The sequence below is a fragment of the Nicotiana tabacum genome, chromosome 1 (genome assembly GCF_000715075.1).
Source record: "Nicotiana tabacum cultivar K326 chromosome 1, ASM71507v2, whole genome shotgun sequence".
Lineage (NCBI taxonomy): Eukaryota > Viridiplantae > Streptophyta > Magnoliopsida > Solanales > Solanaceae > Nicotiana > Nicotiana tabacum.
This window is the reverse complement of record NC_134080.1, coordinates 14,026,884-14,047,668: the sequence shown is the minus strand read 5'-3', so window position 1 is coordinate 14,047,668 and position 20,785 is coordinate 14,026,884. Positions and strand designations below refer to the sequence as shown.

General features: G+C 36.2%; 1 protein-coding gene across 5 annotated transcripts; it reads right to left on the bottom strand.

Moving 5' to 3' along the window:
* Positions 1-350: 350 nt before the first annotated feature.
* LOC107794854 (DNA-directed RNA polymerase IV subunit 1) lies at positions 351-20,581 on the bottom strand. Of its 5 annotated transcripts, none has more exons than XM_075240384.1 (22): positions 20,241-20,581; positions 19,357-19,416; positions 17,458-17,540; positions 16,824-16,913; positions 16,240-16,360; positions 16,016-16,137; positions 14,854-14,889; positions 14,560-14,775; positions 13,035-13,172; positions 12,835-12,930; positions 10,858-12,744; positions 8,890-9,059; positions 8,728-8,794; positions 8,534-8,652; positions 8,198-8,343; positions 6,979-7,238; positions 6,620-6,793; positions 6,247-6,384; positions 4,302-4,558; positions 2,037-2,148; positions 1,398-1,602; positions 351-608 (listed from the first exon to the last, which is right to left on the bottom strand). In XM_075240384.1, exons 4-21 carry the CDS (start codon positions 16,905-16,907, stop codon positions 1,402-1,404), a joined length of 4,344 nt encoding a protein of 1,447 aa, XP_075096485.1. In that variant the 5' UTR covers positions 16,908-16,913; positions 17,458-17,540; positions 19,357-19,416; positions 20,241-20,581; the 3' UTR covers positions 351-608; positions 1,398-1,401. The 5 variants fall into 5 exon arrangements, with proteins under 5 accessions (XP_075096485.1, XP_075096455.1, XP_075096426.1 ...); XM_075240354.1 differs by lacking the exon at positions 351-608 and adding an exon at positions 17,805-17,844 and having other exon boundaries at positions 1,019-1,602; positions 20,241-20,310; XM_075240325.1 differs by lacking the exon at positions 351-608 and having other exon boundaries at positions 1,019-1,602.
* Between the last annotated feature and the right edge of the window lie 204 nt (positions 20,582-20,785).

Genomic DNA, 20,785 nt, shown 5'->3' with positions numbered 1-20,785 from the left:
CTCTTGTTGCTGTCAACCAAAATAATAAACTACTACTATATTATAACAACAAACTATGTTATAATAATTTTTTTGCGTTTATAGAGCTTCAACTAGTTAAGATTCGGGTCAACAAATTTGTGTTTAATTTTATAATCTTACCCTTTTTTACACATGAAAAATTTATTTTACACGCAAGAGATCTGTAATTTACACATAAGATATCTAAAAAAATCATTTTCTTAGATTATAAATTTTAAAGAGGCAATGATGTACAAATAACACCCAAAAAAGCACCCTTTGGGTACAAATATGATTGTTAGAGCATCAATCATATTTCATAGTAACTTTCTAATATGAAGCCTACCATATTCATATATATTCGTATATTGATTCGAGCAAAATTTACCAAGAAAAGAGAACATAGGTCATATAGTTGGTAAAAAAATAAAAAATTAAGATAGGTCATCTACACCACACCCCTTGAGGTGTGATCCCTCCCGATCCTGCGTAAACGCAAAATGCTTTGTGCATCGGATTACCTTTTTTACTATATACGAAAACTTAAGTCCACATTAATGGGAATGGATTTCGCATGAGCTCCCAACGGTTAACAATGCTGACATTTCCTGCAAAAAAGCAAAATTCAAATTCCCTATAACTATTTTAGCTCGATTAGACTAAAAATTACTTTGGTTCATATGGTAGGGACAATAACCTAATTATGTTAGAAAACTATTGGAATTCTCCGCACTTAGACAACATAGAGAACCTCTCAAATCCCTATGACAGATCATATCAGCATTGAATTAGGAGTAACAATAACACAACCACCCAGTGTAATCCCACAAGTGAGATCTATGGATGATAATGTGTAGTGTATACGCAAACCTTACCCCGATCTTGTGAAGGTAAAGAGGTTGTTTCAGATAGACCCTCGGCTCAAGGAGCATTGAATTAGGTGTATGATCCTAAATCAGACTTTTAAGAACACAACAAATGGAAGCTAAAGAGAAATTTAGGCTAAGAAAATAGGGGATACTAGAAGATTAAAATGTTTTCATTGATGAAACATTCTACTGATACAACAAAGGAAATGCATAGCCCCTCAGAGCTTTTCGTTGCTACTCCCACTAATTTCCCTTTGCCTTAGACCTTATGAAAGGCAAACAAACCTTAGTGGGAGCAGCAAAAAGAAGCATAAGATAACGGGGTATCCTAAATTGGTTCGCGTATTTAGTACAACTATGTTACACGAATACTTCAGTTGCCTACTTACCTTGTCTGACGGGTGTGGCCTGTTCAAAAGTGGCAAAAATGTACTTGTACCAGATACTTACATACACCACCTTATACATACATATCCGTAAACAAGTGAATATAACACGTCTTTATTTTAGTTTATCAAAGGCCTTTACCATTTTACTTGACCTCATTTTGCAAGGTTGAGGCAGTGGGACCACATGATGCTCCATTCAACCATTTATAGGTTTTTGCCTTTTGAGGAGCGATCAGTTCCAGAGCATGTTGTAGACACTTACGATACGAGAAGTCTTCAACTGTTCCATCTGTACGTACCAACATAAAGCAGCGGGAATCTTCATATTCTTTGTGGTAACCAATCTGTGATAAAAGGGAAAGACCATCAGTAGATATACCACATGTATTTCTCTATTTTTGCTTATGTAATTTTAGTACATAGTAGTATCGCGAGGTCAAACGTAAATGGGAGGAGTCTTACCCATAGTACATTGGTAACATTGTACATCACTCATATAAGGCACAAACTATCTAAGGCTTAACATCAGTAAAGGGATGAGCATGTTCATCCCTTTCATACGATATTGAGGAGGTGGGATACTATGTCCCCCTTCTTCACAAGCTATCGTTTTGGTTATTAACAATAAAAAGTAGGGGTCAATATCAAACACCTCACCATCAAAAGGTGGATTTAACTTAAAAGAAAATCCAAGTAATTCTAGCAATTTCATCGGCATTCGTTTCATGACTTTAGTTAGCATTTCTCAATAATCATGAATAACTTTCATCTATATCACCTTTATTTCCATTGCTCCTTTTCCGATCTTCTCACTCCTTCTGGGATGAAAATGCAATGCCATCATTACTATGGACTTGTCTGCTTCACTTAACTCGCGATCAATAGCATATCTGCACCATTTTAACAAGTATAAGTTAGTGAGGAATTTGAAATAGAGAAGTCACTTCCCACAAAAGAAATGCAACAAGGTGGGTAAGCAACATGAAAAGGAAAGAAAATACGTGAACAAACAAATTGTAGCAAAATAATGGGTTTCCTCAGATTTAAGCATACTCCTGAGAAATTGAAGATCATGCATGCGTGACGTTGTTCACGTAAAATATGAATTCAGAGAATGATTTCAGCCTGGCGCATATAGCCCGACATCACCGAAAAGTCTTGGCAAGTATAATGCTTTCTGTTTTGCTTAGGTAGTCAGTTTATCAGGAATAAGTTAGTTGCAAATTTAAAATAATGATACTTCAACGTGAAAGACTCAGAAAAATAGAGTTCCATACTTAGAACTTGCACGGACCATTGTGAATTAAAATGACAATGGCTTAGGGATATATGTAGACATACAGGCCCAAAGGAGAGGTTTTGAAGCCACAATGTCTGAAACATGGTCAAAGGATTAAATAATAAGCCTCTACTTGTGAAAACTGAGGAAAGAAAGAGAAAACAAAGGAAAATCGAAAGAGGGTAGAAGAAAACGAGAGAAAATAACTTTCTTTCCCTTGTCTGATCCCAGCAGGAAAAAAGATAAAATGGAGAATATTGTGTCATGCATGAAGAATTCACGCGCAATCCAATATAAAAAAGATTACTCCATAGCACATTCTCTCTCCAATCTTTCTTTAAAAACCAAAAAAAGGAAGGGAATTTTGCTCACCTTTTCTTCCTCTCTCTTCCTTTGCTTAGTTTCCTTACTTTTATCTTTTCTTTTCCTTTTTCTATTGGGGGAAGGGGCGAGAAGCCTTAGGTGAAGAAAACACTTGATTATAAATGGCAGTTTAGCTAGCTTAAAGTAGTAGGTGGATTAAGCCAGCTGGAGAATATCCTGAAAGCTAGAGGAGAGTGCTTGGAAAGAAGAGAAAGAAGTAGAAGGCTTCTTAGATAGTCAATGAGAAATCAGTAACCTGAGTGCCCATTTTGCTTCTACGGAAAAAAATATGCTCCTAATTCAAACTAAGATTCGTATTTGGCTTTAAAGCACCTATTAATTAACATATGTTTCTAATGAGCCACGGAGAAAGATAAAAAGAGAGTAATGAAGAGCTAGGGGCGACAATGGGTCGGGTCTCATCGTTTATGGGTCATGCGTCGAAAATCTTAACCGTGAAGCTACTGATCAAATATCTGAGTTGTCACGTGTCAATCCATCTAATACTAATGGTTGGATCATTTCAAACTTGCTCATTAACCCATGTATTGTAAGATCATATCTTTTACTACACGTCATCTAAAAATAATATGAAGCAAATCATTTCAATAGATAAGAATATTATGTATATCAATGCATCTAACTTCACTTATCTGACCAACAATTTAGCAAATTTACATATCAAAATATATGCTAACTTGATAAGCACAAAAAAAAACAATCTCTAGATAACAACACAATCTCTATGTAGTAAAAAAACCACCTATTAATACTCAAGAGATAAATATTGAACCAGGAAAGCAAAGACAAAATCTTTTAGCTAAATTTCTTTTGGTGTAGAAGAAAGGCAACTGAAAATACCAAATTACTATCGAAGTCATTGTGTTTAACAAGTTAGACGGGCTCATTTTGACATACTAATGAGCTTAAAGCAGGTTGTTAGAAACCCAAAGGTTACGCAAAGGTGAAGATTTGAGGTTCTGTTGTGCTGGGTTCACGTGTTGTCCTGAGGAACAGCTCGGCTTTGTTAACAAAGAATAACCTTATTATAAGAGGTAAAGATAAAATATACATAGATAAAGAAGAGGAGAAATACAATTCATAGTCAATAAGCTGCAGCTAATAGATAGATTCTGTTTTTCCTCTTCTTCAACTACTTTTTTCGTTGGTGATTGGTTAGTATCTACTATCAGATTCTAAAGTAACTAGATGCTCGGATATATTCTCCCACCAGACTAACTCATATTAGCATAGACTAATCAGAGTCATTAACATTCCGATGACTTTGAAACTTAATTTCAAAGAAATACGAGAAAAAGTACGCAAATTCCAAATATAACAGTCTAAAAAACTAAACTTTATCAACGAAGAAGGAATTGCATAAGAGAAGCATTGACATACTTGGACAGCATTTGCTTCAATGCCTGAGAGAGCTTCTTTATGCCGTTGAATGAAAGGAAACTTCTCAAATTTGCAATTGACCACTGGCTTTTACATCTCTTTGTATTGAGATCATCAAGTTTACAAAGACGTCGTGCAAGAGCCTTGTCAGCCGTTTCATTGTCTTCGTCAAGAGTGACCTTCACCTGTTGCTTATTTGATGTGACATGGTTGCCCAGCAGAGCATACACATCTGTTGGTGCAGCAGGCTCATATCCCTGATGAAAAAGGTCCGGATATTTTAGTCAAAGTCTTAAATTGGTTTATCATATCACTTATCCTGGTCTATCAGATCCATAAAATTAAGATGACAAATGACAAGACTGGAACGAATCTATTCACATTAAGAAATGAAAACTATATGCAACAGACCAGGATATGCCACATAATGTTTGAAGAAATATAAACTATATAAAATAAAATTTCAATGTTCAAAGTGTTCTAGCATGTTCAGTAAGTTAAAATAAGGAAAATTACAGATTCGATCAATCAAATGCTTGATAGATGCTTTGGACTTAGAACACAATGAAATAGCTTAGTAAAGTAGCTTTACCAGCCCAGACCGAGAAGCTACAGATCACTCTCTCGAACAACAAGAAACACTTACAGGCTTATAGAGTTATAGGTAATACGCCAAACAATGGAGCGAGTTTACTTCACTTATTAGGTAAGATACACTATTAGATACTAATAAAATGTCATAATTATGTACAATAAGCTGCTGTAATGTGTCACATTTCATGACTCTCCTCTTTTATGATTATTTCATCGGTGTGCCTTTATCATTAACAAGGTACCATTTCGTAAAGGCAAAAGGGGAAGCTAACTGCATCTGATAATTAAAGATAAGAATTACCTTATAATACAGTTTTTTCTTTGGAAAGTTATCGACTAGAATATCATTAGCATGGAACCAAGGGGTGAAAGAAAAATATCCAAAGATGATTAAAACCGCAAATGGAGGAAAGGATAAGATCCTCAAAAAATTGCCAAAGCAAAAGTGTTAGCTAGGTCACTCAAAAATACAAGCAATGCTCTTTCCAAAAGCAAATCAGGTAAATAAGATCCAGCTTCCTTTTTTATAGAAAATAAATTTCATTAAATGTTTGGGCCAAAACAAAAGCTCCCATATACAAGTAGTATACCAAAAAGGTAGAAAACCTACAAAAAACTATGGTTTTCTACAAAAAAACAGCTTCCCTAAGGTCAATATTTTCAACTTATGTGGTAATACTTCACATGTAATGTCTGATAAATGGACCTTGGACCTAACTCACCCAATATCGGTAACAATAATTGGGATGAACTTGACTCTGATACCATGATAAATGGACCTTGGACCTAACTCAACCCCAAAATCTAGCTTATGAGATGAGGATTGCCCAAGACCATATAAGGAGACCAAGGACCTCAAATCCCACCGATGTGGGATAACTCAACAATGTCAATAATGGATTTTGAGATCGTTCTATTTATATATAGAGTCACAAATAAAAGGAGACATTAATAAAGTATCACATAATATGCACTATATTCTCTGTGAAAATCATATCTTCTTTTTGGTGAGAAGACTGAAGTTCTTTTATAAATATGCATGCAAAAAAGGAATACGAAGGAGATGATTATATTGAACAATAAACATGTGTATTCTCCCAAGTTGCTTTAGGATTGTATAGTTGCCAGATTTGTTAGAACTTATTTTCCATTTAAAAGCATGACCAGAACAACTCCATCAAAGACAAGAATCATATTATTAATTTTTTTCTCTCCTACAACAAAATTACGCTAATCCATCTAAGTTCATATCATGGCAATATAATTGATAAACCAGCTTGGTAATTCCACAACAAAAAAAAACAAAAAATCAACAAATGTGAAGTTCAATAAAAGAAAATTGGTTTTATACCTTTCCAGAATAGATAATGTCGAATGAAAAACCAGTCCCTGTGGAAGGGGTTTTTCCCCACGCCAATGCTTCCAGACTTCCTTGAAGATCATCACTTAATTCTGTCTTGGCAGCCCTAACAAAAGAGTCCCCGGGATGCTGCATTGGGTTCAACACGCAGAAAAGTTTCAAAACTTGGAGATACATCTCCTTGACATATTAACTGTTATCACTTGTAATATGAGAAGTAAAATATTTTTTTCCTGGTTAAAATATGAGAAGTAAAATATTAGAAAAAAATAAGGGGAAAAAGAGTAAGAAAATTGGCAACACATAAATTTTATCAAAATTCTTTTCTTTTAGCGGAACAAAGGTCAAATGTGAATCACATTACCGAAAAGCAGGCTTGCATAAATGGTGAAATAACACCAGCACACTTTCTTTGCTGCGCCAGACCTTTTGTATTCAACGGAACAAATTCCCCTGTAGCTGTGAGACAATCTGCTGCAAGTACCAAGTGTTCCGGAAGGATTTTCTTGCCAGTTTCAGAGACGGCAGAATTCAGATTCTGCACTTTAACTCATTGTTGTCAGAATTGTACCATTTTATTCTTGTAGTAAAGAATAAAAGGAATCTTAAGTGGAAATAACGTTAACATCAGAGTAAAGAAAATGTGGTTGCGTTATATATCAACAAAAAAAAGGCTGTCGAAAATTTAGACGAAAAAAAAGGAATCTCGTAACCAGAACTCACACGTAGAAAGTACTTCCATGCTACATCAACTCCATAGGCTACAGTCAGATCATGGACGTTATCGGGATGACTCCACTCCCAATCAATCAAATCCATTATATGGAGGCAACTATCCACAAGTGCATTCCAAAAGTTGTTCCGATCACAACTTTCTGACATAAAGACCTGCAAATATAGTTCCCCGGTAGAGCCTCTGGAAGATTTTGATGTACTTGGCAACTCTCTCCATAAGATATCAACTTTTTTAAATGCGGAGAAACCTAAAAGAAGGAAACATCAAAGATAAAAGACAAAATCAAATACTTTAAAATAGCAGCTCACCAGAACAACAAAAGGTATCCACAAGAAGAAATTGGGCCACAACTTTTTAGAGATAGAACAAATGTCCAAAGTTGAAGTCACTTTCAAATGTCCTCTCATTTGTGATCGATACCATTCATTAATCTTTTTCGCAATCATTGGCTGAAGGGATCCAACTACTTCAATAATCTAAAGAGGCCACAGACGCGTGACAATTCACATGCGAATTACACTCTTCTTTATGAAGATCAGGATTAAATGACAGAAATGACTTTAAACAACTCAATGTCCAAGATGTCAAAACTTTCCTGTAACTTTAGCTTTGCAAAAGCTGTGAATTAATCTCTTGTTTAACCTTTAACTCAACCCTGATATTGCCCGTATCAAGCAACTCCCTTTTTCCTTCCATAAAAACCCATGCAAGAAAAATGTTATTCTCTTTCATCACTTGACTACACCTTTATAGCAATATCATTCAACATCAGACTAAGTCATAAGGACAAAAGCATAGCTAAATAGCATGTACATTTCATGGTTTCTAAACCCACATTAAAGTGGCCAACATGTTTGTAAAATGATTTGAGACCCTAGAGATAATAGTTTCCAAACAACATAAACATCTAAACCAAAATTTAGTTAACAATCACTAAAAGATTTTCAGATCAGGTCCCGTAGTTGAATGGGAATGGATTCAAAAGTCATAAACTTGAAATGTATACTGAAAGACAAGGAAATCCCTTTTTACTAAAAAATGACCAGGAACATAGCCAGCCAGGAACAGATTCCATGTTCTTTGTCAATAACAGCAGAAGTCAAAACTCCTTTTCACAAAAAAGGATAGTAACAAATTAACAAGTACATAGCTCAAGGACATCAGCTTGCTAGGCAATAATATGGAAAGCAGAAAACAGATCTAAACCTTTGATCACAGTCTCAAGAAGGAATGGAATCACCAAATCACGAAGTGTATCCAGTAGTGAAAAAGAATCTTTTGAGGTCTCAACCACAGCAACTGCAATGCAAATTTTGGAATTCGCTTTTTGCATTTCAGCGACGGAACAATCCCTACAACATTTACAAGAAATAAGAGAATACGAATGCCTAAACAGTGACCAAGAGACTGTACAATAAGGTAGTGGAGGATTCAGAGTGAATTTATTTCATATCCCCATTTCCATGCATCCAATAACAATTAAAAGATAAACAATTAAAAGATTAACAATTAAAAGATGAAACCCAAAGCAAAGCATCTTACTTGCATGTTATATGCAGGCTTGGAAGATCTATTCCAGCTTCCATTCTAGTTGATCGATATCTCATGTTAAGAGCATCTATTACTGATTTCAGCTTCAGCCTTCTTGTCTTCACATATTCCTGAGAGAGCAGAATTTAAGAGCACAAAACCAAAAAACTACAAAAGGATAAGAAATGAATTTCTTAGTGCATTACCTTATCTATATGAAAATGACAAACCCAGGGACTACTGTGAGTGCTTTTATATGTTCCAGGGGAGAAGCTACATTATAGAAATCTTTAGTCAGATAAGAATCAATGAAAGGATATCAACAAAACTGGATTGCAAAAGTTTGAAAATGTAGGAAGAGCGTGTACCATATCATTACGGTCGAAACAATATCTGAAAGAAGAAGCCTTTCTAGATGACCCTTGACCTCTAAAGCTCCATATTCAAAACCATGAGCCCATCTGCCAAGTCTTTTCGAAAGAAACAGAGATGCAGTTTTCTCGCTACTATTACTCTTTACTCCAGCTTCCAGTATTTTCTGTTAAAGTCACATCCGAATACCGAAAAGTTTTACAAGGCTTTCAGCAACAAAAAAACCATAAAGGGCAAAAAGGGACAAGCAGAAACCAGCTCAACATCACATTATTACAATTCATATAATCTTGCAAGAAGTGGCTAAGAAGTCAGCAAGAAAGGCATGCAAGATGTTTTACCATTGCAATAGCTTGTGCTTTACAATTACATGGGACACCAAAAATCAATATCATGAACCCCAATTAAGAAAGAAAAAAAGTGTATATGGCAGCTTTTGAAGACACTAGGAAGCTTCTATTTTTTTCCTCTTTTGATCATTTCAATAGAAAGCTTCTATTAGTTTTAATTTTATCAGTGTTTTTAGGTCAACAAATACTTTCTGTAACCATGGAAGATGCTGCTAAATTTCAGATTCTATTTTGAAGAGCGCTTTTTTTAATTAATAAATAGTACCACTGACGTACTATAGGAGTACAACAGAGAGGTTCAAGAGCATCTTAACAGGCCAATAACATTAGTAACTAATATTTCTTTTGCTGTTTTCTAAGATGTATCTAGTTCATTGTCTTTAGTTACTTGAGGATGAAGACGTATTAGCCTTGGTTACAATGTCCAGTTCACTCAGGCTCCACAAGCTCCAAGTTACAAAGCCGCAAAGCAGTTCTAGACCTTCTACCCATCATTTATCTTTCCACCTACATGTTCCCGGTTTCGTTTATTTTTTTGTATGACTTTCAATAATGTCGTTAAACATGTTAGTGATAGATATGCTTTTATTCAGTGTTGTGTTCGATGATTATAAAGGGTGGGTCCTTCTATCTCCTGTCTACAGCCCCCCGTGTTGCTTCTCTGCATTCTTCTGCTCCTCCAATTTTCTGCTTCTCTTCCTCTTAGAACCTGTTTTCAATATCTAGCTACAGCTGCTGCTTGTTAATCTCGGGTCACTATCCTTTTCCCACTAATATTCACAATTCACAGAGAAGAACCTCTCTAGTGATAATAATAATAATAATAATATTGAGCATGAACTTCCACTTTTGCCCGCCAAAACGGTCCACTAATTCACTGTTGTATCCACATCAGTTTAGTTGTCAATCCTAAAAGCGAGTGGAAGATCTTTCGACCTAACTTTCCTATCAAACTTACAATGCAGAAATAACTTCACTATTCTTATTCTAAGAGTAACACCAAGTTCACTCCAAAGACACTTGGCAAATTTATTTGCCACTAAGCAAAAAATTTCTAAAATAGAGACTAAAATGTATGCCCACTATCAAAGGTCAAACACAGAAAAAATGAGGTTGCAGAAGTTGTCACTGAAAATTACCCTACAAGTCATATTACAACATTATAAAAAAGAACAGAGATAGCAAGAAGCTCAGCATCATCATCAACGAAGGCAAATATTTAAGAATAGAGCATCAAGTGATTGAAATTATTTCTGCACATGGACTTCTTTGATAGGTTGAACTTGCGAAGTTGACAATTCAATTTGTCAATTGAATAAGTTAGTATTTGGGCCAGCTTTTGAAGTCCTTTCTTTAAAAAGACTTTTAGATCCTAACAGAAACTTTTTCTGGAAATTGGTGCAATTGCTATAAATGAATTTTAAAAACTTCGGGAACGTCCAGCAGGTGACACCAAAAGATATGGCTACTAAGATACATCTTTCTAGAAGGGTAATTGGCATAGAAATTAGTAAATTGTAGATTCCAGGAAAACATCGTTAAGAACATTGGTTTAGCCCACATAACATAGTATACCGTCCCAAAAGTACAAATCAGCAGAAATAGAGAGAGAACCTTTAGGTTGAGTAAAGGTGATGGCTCAAGTGCACCGATAGGTAGATCCAAAGCACTGTATGCAGCTTCAGAAATGGCACAGGCTGCCAATGAACCAACAGGATGGCCACCAATTGCATGAGAAGCACGGTTATATGTAGAAGCAATTTGGTCTGTGTTGTAGTAAGAGAACTGCACAATTTGATTCCCATAAGCATTTCTCACTGTTCCATCATATCCAATGTACAGATCACGCATGAAAAACATAAGCTTACGGTTCAATGTTCCAGAAACATCAGCATGTCCACTAAAAGAACTATCACGGGTTGTCAATGAATGCACAAAACACTCTAGAGGATTCAAACCCGCAAGAAATGAATTCTCAACCACAGCACACGGGATGTAAGAACCAGGACGTTCAGGAACATTATGAGCTTTCTCAAAAGGAAGATGTGCTTTATGATTATTCCATGCATCACAAGAAAGTTGACGCGGCATTCTAAATGATAACGGAACCAAAGACTGCTGCAAACCAAGACACATGCTGTGTTGGACCAGTTTTAGCAGGTTGCCCTTACTCCCAGCTTTTAACATAGCCAGAAACGAATTCTCCTTGCTTGCATAATTATATACTAAATTCTGGATATCCCGGAAAACTTGCTTGAAAGCAGTAACAGAAGCTTGACTCAGAGAAGCTGACTTCTGCAGCATGATAGACATAAACTCCAAATCAAAACCCATGGCTTTCTGGCTTACTTCTAGGCTTCCAGCAAGGAAATCGTGATTATACCTCGTCATCAGCAGTTGGACATAAGATAGTCGCTCTGCCTCTTGCAAACCACAAAAGACTTCATCAATCATATTTTCTCGGGAATATGGATCAGAAGAGATGTAAAGATCGGACAATGAAACACTAAGACCCCTCATTGACAACCACTCACAAAGAACTGCTTGTGCAGCATAAAGGAGGTCAAGAGTGTCACCTCCATGGTGTTTAACAAGACTATAAAAGAGATCTTCACTGGCATCACGCAGCCAAGACGACCCACCAGAAGATGTCACAATCTCCCCATCACTAATACAGACGCCATTTGATGGAAAATCACAGTCAAGGTCTGATGGCAAAAACAAGCCGAATAACTGTTTCCCAGTCCAATAACTCCTGTTTCTTGATGGTGCTCGTACAATAGCAGGCATCCCCACTTGATGAGGACAAAACATTTGTAGCTGCTGCATCTGAAAGCGGTCCAAGAAAACTCCTTCTTCCAAAATTAAATGAGCAGCAGTTAAGCTGTCATGACTTAACGAAAGAAGATTTTGACCACTCTGTCCATCAATCAGCTGCCGATTCAGACCAACAAGCTCACTAAGCTCAACCCTAGAATCGATTGATTGCGGAACATAACCATGAAGGCAATCACCATCAAAATCCCCACGGAATGGAGAACACACAAGAGGATTGATTGAAAGAACAGAAATTATTGGAAGAATCCTAACAGACAGAGCAATTAGTGAGTGTTGATGAATAGATGGAGGTCGATTTATCAACACAACATCTCCATCAATTAGAGGTCTATATATTATATCCCCTCTCTGCAACTGATCCATTACACTAATACGAACTAAGACACCATTTCTACGAACGTGAATCGCTCCCTTCTGAAGAATCATAAGATCACAGTGATCAGTCAACTTTTCCCAATTCCGTGAACTTAGGGGTTCCGCCATATGGAGATCCTCTGCAACATGACACGGAATACCAATCTCACCTAGCTTTATGTTGGGATCACCAACCACAACCATGCGGAAAGCATGGTTAGTGCGTTTTGCCAGAACCAGTTCTTTCACATACTTCAAACCAGTAGCAGGGGCATTAGGATCGTTGGTTAGTGACCTCTCTGCACGTATCTGCAGTAACAAAGGCTCAAATCAAATGTAACATTGTTTTACGGAAAACTGAAAAAGAAAGGGAAAACAAAACATGGTTGCATTTCTTGCCTTGGAAACTTTAATTCTATTAAAAACACACATGCTCAAGTCATTTGCTGTCCCTCTGAAGTCAATCAGCTTTCTGTAAAGCCTATTACTCTCATCCTGGGATATTAAAAGCAGCATATGACCAGGATATAAGAAAGCTGAGTGCCAAAAACTGTAAATCAATGATACAATCAAGAAAAGACACATTTCTAATCACTTACAAATATCATGTGCTGCCCAAATTCGGTGACACGATGACTATTGGGAGTCAAGAGGCAGCTTTTAAGGAAGATTGAGTTCTTCCTTCTGAGAAGTCCTTCAAGAAACCCTGGATCAACATCTTTCAGAATGCTATATACCTAAAAGTCAGAATGTTAATCAGATGCACCAAAGAATAGAAGGGAAGACAGCAAAAACATAAATCACTAATGAAAAACAGAGGCTAGCTGGTTCACTGTTCCATCACAAAGCTTGGACGGTATTTGACAAGGGTGCATGACAGTATTAAAAAGGCCCTAAAGTGACACTTGTACTTGCACCGGATTTTAAAGCCCCCCCCCCCCCAAAACCCCACCCCCAACAACTCTCATCTTTTTTTCCATTTAACCACCTGTGCTTGACAAAATGGCTATTAACAAACACTCTGACAGTGTGTGTTGTTCAACTGCTTCAGATTTGGGCGATATATAACTTTTTCTACTTCCACTCATTCACTTTTTCTTGAGTTTTGACACTTGGTAAAATTGCAGGTCCCACTTCTTTCTTTTTAATCATTTTTTCTTGACAGAATTTTTCAATCAGATGCATACCCCTTCTTTGCTTAAAGCCCACCGAAAAACAACCCAAATCATCACCAAAATCAGTTGCTTATTTTTTTTTTACAATCATCCAAAATCCCAGAATCATTACCAAAAAATCATCACCAGTAGGGAATGGTCCCATCAATCTCTTCATCATTTTTTCTCTCCATTTAAGCTCTTCAAACTACAAAGCTCAACTCCATCCAAGCACTACGGTAGCTTCACTACAATCCAAAGAAATTTATAGTATGTACTCCATTAGCTGCAAGCGCCTTCTTCAACCAAACTCACCATTTATAAAAATTTCAGATATTAAACTGAATCAGCCAAATCTAATTCTGGATTTTCATCTCCATACATCAACCTCAAATGGAACGATTCATATTTTTTTTACGGACACTCCGTCAAGTAGAGGTGTTCAAATGGGAAAACCGAGAGCTGGGGGCCAGCTTTAAAATCTGGTGCAAGTACAGGTGTCTAGTTAGGTGTTCTGACAATTAAAAATAAAAAGGTTGAAGACCAAATGAATGCGCTGCTTTTTCAAAGTTCAAAAACATACATATTGCTAAATATTCAGCTAAACTCAGAAGTTGGATCTACATTCCTCATCTAACCCTCCATTACAGGGCGATCATCGCAAGCGAGAAACAACAAAAAGCTTCTGATTTTACTACAAATGCAGAGGGAAAGATCTAGAAAACTATCAATATTGTGCCATCATTCTAACGGATATATTAACTGAAATACAGCAGCATCTTCCTGGCAAAAGATATACGCTAACTAAAAAGGGCTTCAGCACATGTAATTTCTTATTTATCGGTCAAAGGGCTATTCAATCTTCAAGTTGTGTCTAATCAGTAGGAAAGATAAAATATATCATGAAACGAAAAACAGCAACTAGAAGTTTTACCTCCCCAAAAAAATTAATCTTAAGAAATTTTGTTACCTGAGCATGTGTTAAAACTTTTTTGTACTTTGAAGAATTTAAACTTGCATCTTGTTGTGCATCATCTGGGATAAAATTCCAATAGTCAGAAGCCAAACTTCCTCCAGAAGTTTGCTGAAGCTTCTTTTCGCTCACTTCTGCAATAATGGCAGTCCTTCCAAACATGTCTTTAGGAGATACTTTAAATTTCATTGGTGGATAACCTCTTAAAATTCCCTGCTTATCAGACAGATAACAGGTCAAGAAATTTTTAGGGGGGGGGGAATATTATAATTTACAGCCAGTAAGACTCACATCACAGTAATTGCAGGCAGATGTCGTATCAGCACCCTGGAAAAGGCAAAGCAAAGAACTTTCACCCTGGGAGCAAAAAGAACAGCAGCAATATCGATGTGTCGAATGTGAAGTACCAACTACCATAATAGCTTGGAATTTCTTTTTTTGAAAAATAGCGCATCTTTACTGCCTATTGGAATAGCAAGAAATAAACATATGATAAAGCTCTACACCAGAACAAAAGTAATAAATGTCATCTTGAAAAATGAGCTCATATCCGTTTTCTCTCCATTCCACAGGAGTAACAAATTCCAAGTCTTCTGAACTACTTCCAGATAATAGTACATAGTGCCTTCTTGCTAAGAGATTATATGCAACAGAAATAAGGGCTACCAATTTATTAAGCCAACTGGACATGACCACCTCTATCTGTGAATATTCCATAAGAAGAGGGAAGTCTGAAGAGGCAAAATACTTCAACCGTACTCATAAGAAGACGGAAGTAAAAAAAAAAAAAAAAAAGGCGAAATGCCTCAAACAAACCAGTAAGATGTAACAGACTTCTTAAATACAAGGTGCTATTTTTCCCCTGTAAACCTGATTTTAATCAATTTGTGGTGACTGGTTCCACCAGGACATGAACAGAAAACTGACAGCATTGTTTAGGAAAGTGAAAATGCACACAGTTGTTTATACAAATGCACAAGAAATGGCATCTATTCATTGTATAGTGCTGAGCGGTGGGCCAGAACACCAGCATAGGGGTGTTCAAAACCGAACCGATAAGTCAAACTGTTAAGAGTAAATAACCGCCCAATCCGCCCGATAAGCAGCCCTATACCAGCATAGCATGCTACCTCGCCACAACGATGATACGCCAACTCGTCTTATCTCCATAAACTAACTATTATCAAAACCCAAATTACATCAGCTAAAACATGAATGGTGGAGTAGGAACTTGGAGCAAGTGCATTAACAAAAGTAACACTAAACTACTGTTAGTAACTGAATTAGAAAAAGGAATTACTTCCCTACATGTGATTCACCTGAAGAATTCACTAAGATGTTTTTGTGACAAATAGCTACTACATATGTTACTGAAAAAATAAGCTATGCTGCTAAAGTTCTCATCTTTAATGAAATGGTATCAAGTTTCAGTACTGAGTGTATAGTACCTGACCTTGACCTTATCACGCCGCACAGATTTACATCCCGGACATACTTTGTTCAGGATCTTTGCAACCTCTGATATGAAATAAGGATTGAGTATTGTGAACGGGAAGTTTATTAGTCCAAAATGACCTGGAAAGGATGTAGTAGACTAAATATTAGAACAATTACTTCCAGTGTAGGTGAAAGTAGTAATGCATGAGCTATTAGCAAATCATCAGCTTCCGCTCATACCTTCACATTTTTTCCCATCTTTTGCACCACAGGTGGAGCACTCAAAGATTGGATTCGGAAACCCCAATGCAGGATCTGTTACTTCATTCACTACTCCAATAACCTTAGCTGCCAATTTGGCCTAGAAAAGCAGGAAAGGCATAAATGTGGACAATCTCCATTTGATAATTAAATTTATCAGAAAGGTCTAAAATTAGCAACTACATCCATTCCAAATTTATAAGCCTTAGTTTGACTTGACATAGCCTATTATGATTAGACTAAGAAATAGATAGCAGTTTATAGAAATGTGGGCTCCAGGCTCCAAATTCGTGTTTTAGATTACTTCATAGTTCATATCAATTTGAGATTTTCAAGGTATAAAACTGAGGACTGGCAGATTTTGAAGTAGCAGGGTGTTTATAATGTAATTGTTAGTATATGAAACCTTTATTTAGGAACGCACACCATTTTGCAACAGAGAGAAAAGAAAACTGAGACAAGCTACTTTGGCCAGTGGGACTAGATCCACTGCAAGATACCAATAGAATGAAGCAGACATGCTTTCTAATTTGAATTACACCAAAAGTTTGACATATACTTACTGCATCAGTCTCCGATAAGATATTGAAAATTATGCCCTTCAGAGTACCTGAAGGCACTTGCTGCTCAATAAGATCATGCTCCATCTAACTCTGGAAAATAACAAAGTGGTTCAAGAATATACTACAAAGAAAGAACAGAACAAAAGTAAGCATAATTCATCTAACAATGAGAAAATACTTCAGCAATGCCTTCGAAACAATTCCACCCCAATGCAATAAGACAAGCCCATTAAGCTTTGTTTAAGAAAACATACCATTCGTTTTGGAAGCATTTATACGATCATAGACCACATAGCTATTATATCTCACTAGATTAAACAAACCCAAAAGCTCAGAACCCTTGTGACATTTTTTATAAAATAAATGGCCTATTTGATATTTAGAACAGGGAAAACTATTTTAAATTAAAAGAAATCTAACCATACTTGGGATGAGTTATTTGTCAGCCTTCCCAAAGGATTTGATTTGATAATTAGATAATTCCAGAAGTAAAAAACATATTAGCATATCAAAGATTTTGAATTGATATTGTAAGTCCTATATCTAGAATACTTAGTTCCTCAAATAACATTGCTTTGTGAAATATATATAGATATCAATCACTTTGTCATAATGGAGCATAAAAGAAGTATACCTCCACAAGCCTGACTAGCCAAGCCGGGGCTTGGACTGTGGACAGTCAATGGGAAACCAAAACTGGGATGTTAACTTGCCAGCCTGCCATAAAGAGATCTCCAACAATCATTTCCAAATACCAGATGCTAAAATTGAGTTGTTTCTTTCATTTAAGGGGAGAATGTTTTACAAGAAGAACCAACTTTCATATCTTTTTGGTGATTGGATGATACTGTTAAGATAGGTTTTTGGTTTAGACAAAAGCACGTAAGGAGGTAACGATGAAGCTGCTAGTTAAGGTACACAAAGTGGTATTTTTGGAAATGGTGTCAGCATATTTTCCTTCATTAAGGTCAATTAAATGACCTTAGAGCTCTAAAGTGCTGCTATACTCATCCTTTTTCACCTGAGATGGTAGAAGCAATTCCCATGAAATTCTTAACTAAGAGAAGATGATATAATAAGAGTGCTAAATTACCAAACAATACCTGACAAACTAAAGGGTAAGTTCCATATAATGGTCGTGAGACTAACTATGTTACACCCCAACATAATCAAAAGATAGGGTTCCTTAAAAATGTGAATGTTAAGATGGATATCCGATCATACAATATTGGACAAGTTATCCTACAAAAGTGCAAGTTGCACACAGAAGATAAAATGAGAGGAACCAAAATCAAAGTCATCCAAGATTATTTGAACGTGACCTCCAAAAGTACTAGGCGATAGGTGCAACATTATGATGACTGAAGGTGAAAACAGAGCACGAGTAGGTCTAATGTAGAGTCAAAAGACCTATAAACTCTTGGAATCAATGTACACTTAGCAAGACCAGAACAAAATGGAAAGGAATCATAAAAACGATACCAACTTGTTAGGATTACGATGTAATTGTTATTATTACACTTCATTAGGTCTAATGTATACTAGTCTGGCTAGGTACTTGTACGTCAGTGTAGGGATAAGTGTCAAATAACCTCTGATTTTAGAGAGCACCTAATTTCTGTTAAGAAACGAACTATCCTATATCGGAATGAAATAAGCCCGAATAGAGCAGATGGATATAGAGGATTTATATAGCAGACTCCCACTACTTTGGAATTGAGACATAGTTGATTGATTGAAGAGAATCAATAAGCAAATTTATTTTGTCTTCCCACCTTCTTTAGAAATTCACACAGTCTCAACTGGACTTCGTTGTTTCTGTCAAGTGTCTCAACCAAGCTTAGACGATATTGTCCTTTTAGGACCACATACTAGACCCTAAATGTAATCTTTACCCTATTATTTCACTGGCCATTTTGTTAACTCTAGGGATAACGTAAAAATAAATTGGCTTTAGCATGCAAGGGTATCCGATAAATCCAATTCAGAACATCAATAGCTTTAATAATCATGTCAGCCCTCTCTTTGACCTAAGAACACACCTTGATGAGCTTAAGTAAGCGTTTTTAACAAAATATATTTTGTTCATGCAAAGAACTCTTCTATGCCACTAGCAAAACAGCAAGACAGCATGCAGGCCTTGTCTAACAAACAGAAACTTTTAATGTCTTAATTTCACATAGGTTAAGCTTTTCTTAATTGAATTGGATGAACTCGCCCCTTACGCCTGAGTGGGGTAGCCCAAGAATATTTTAAACCTCTTCGGATGCCCATATATATCCAATAGGGGAAGATATTGTACATGCTAGTACAATTAATGCCCCAAACTGAATCTAATCCAAAATTAACAATAAAATAGTTGTGTTCACATGCCGTTCAACTCAACATTAAAGTAAATATTGTAATCAACTTTCTAACACGAAAATCATGCCAAATCGACAAAAAAAATCTCTTGGGGTGAGAAAATAACAATTTAACCTCCACCCAAGAAAAGAAATCAGGTAATGAAACTGATACCAAGAACACCTTTTACCTGCTAGCTGAGGCTTGACCCAATGTTCTCAAATTAGCAAGAAACCTCTCCTCTTTATCCCTGACAATAATGCATTCAAACCTAAATTTCATCAAGGCTCTGCAGTAACCAACCAAAAAAGATTCTTTTTCCTAATAAAAGAACAGAAATCAACTGATACGCAGGGGCGGAGCTACCCCTTGTCCAAGGGGAGTCAATTGACACCCCTTTACCGGAAATTATACCGTGTAGATAGGTCAAATTTATATATATGTGTGTGCGTGTATATATTGACTCCCCTTAGTGAAAATCCAGAGCCACTGCTGATATGTGCAACTAAAGACAGAAATTTCATGCCGCATACAGTTTAATTGTGAAACCTTTTACTGAAAAAACATCATCCAACAAAATGACATACATTCATATTACAATCATTCATAATGTTTCATTATTGAAAAGCAAATTATCCATTATCAAGCACAATAGTAAAGCAAGGGGCCCAAATTTTTGTTTTTTACTACCTAGAAGAATAAGACAAAAAGTCTAAAACCCTATTGATCCTAAAACCCTCCTCTATAAACAAAAAAGTTCAAACACCAAATACCCATTAATCCAAACAAATAAGAAAATCAAAAAGAACTTATAATCCACATTGCCCTACCCATTACTCATCAATAACACAACTATACAAGACATGCAAAAAAACAAGAAACAGAACTAAACAAATTACACATATACAGCTATATAAGTGATCAGCAGAATTAAAAAATCCAATCTTTACATTAAAAGAAACAAAAAGGATCAAGAAAAAATCAGATGATCATTCAACACTATAATAACATCAACATCCACATTGATATTAAAGTTTTGATTTTTACCAAAAAAAACCAAAGCTTTACACTTACCTTTGCCAAAAGCTGAGAGTTCAGGGTTGAGCAGTTGTTGTTTTGGTTGGGGGGTGGGGGAGGGGGTGGGGGTGGGGGGGAAATGAAAGGACTAGTACTGTTTTCTTCTGGCAAAATCTTAAGGACTTTAATGTAAACAGAAGAGCTAGAAGCAGAGAGGTTCAAGAAAAGGGAATAGGTTGAGAAATTAATACTGTGCTACACAAATTCTAGACAAAATGGTAAATAATATGAAAATCGAGGGCATAAAACTTTTAAGGGTTTGGTTTCAGAGTTCGAGATTATGCAGTGGGCTTTGGATGTAACCGTCGAGTTTTTGTGAGTGGCGTCGCAGTTACGACAAAAGTTATAGGGGTTAGATTCTGTCATATATTTAAACCCTGCTTTTTTCCTTAATTACTATTTTAACCCTTTTTTATTTCTCCAACACAAAAGTGGTCCTACCCCTTTTGCGTCAATTTATATGTCACTCTTTCCAATCCCTTTATATAAATAACTTTGAAAACGTAAAATTCTTTGTATTATTCTCTCCTATCCATAATAAT

Bases quoted from the DNA above. Each gene is read 5' to 3' on its own strand.
- LOC107794854 (XM_075240384.1), bottom strand. From the start codon at position 16,907: ATGGAGCATGATCTTATTGAGCAGCAAGTGCCTTCAGGTACTCTGAAG. The intron at 8,344-8,533 runs GTAAGATGCTTT...TAAATGTTGTAG, and splicing joins AGCCTGCATATAACATGCAA to GGATTGTTCCGTCGCTGAAA. The intron at 6,794-6,978 runs GTGAGTTCTGGT...GTTAAAGTGCAG, and splicing joins CATGGAAGTACTTTCTACGT to AATCTGAATTCTGCCGTCTC.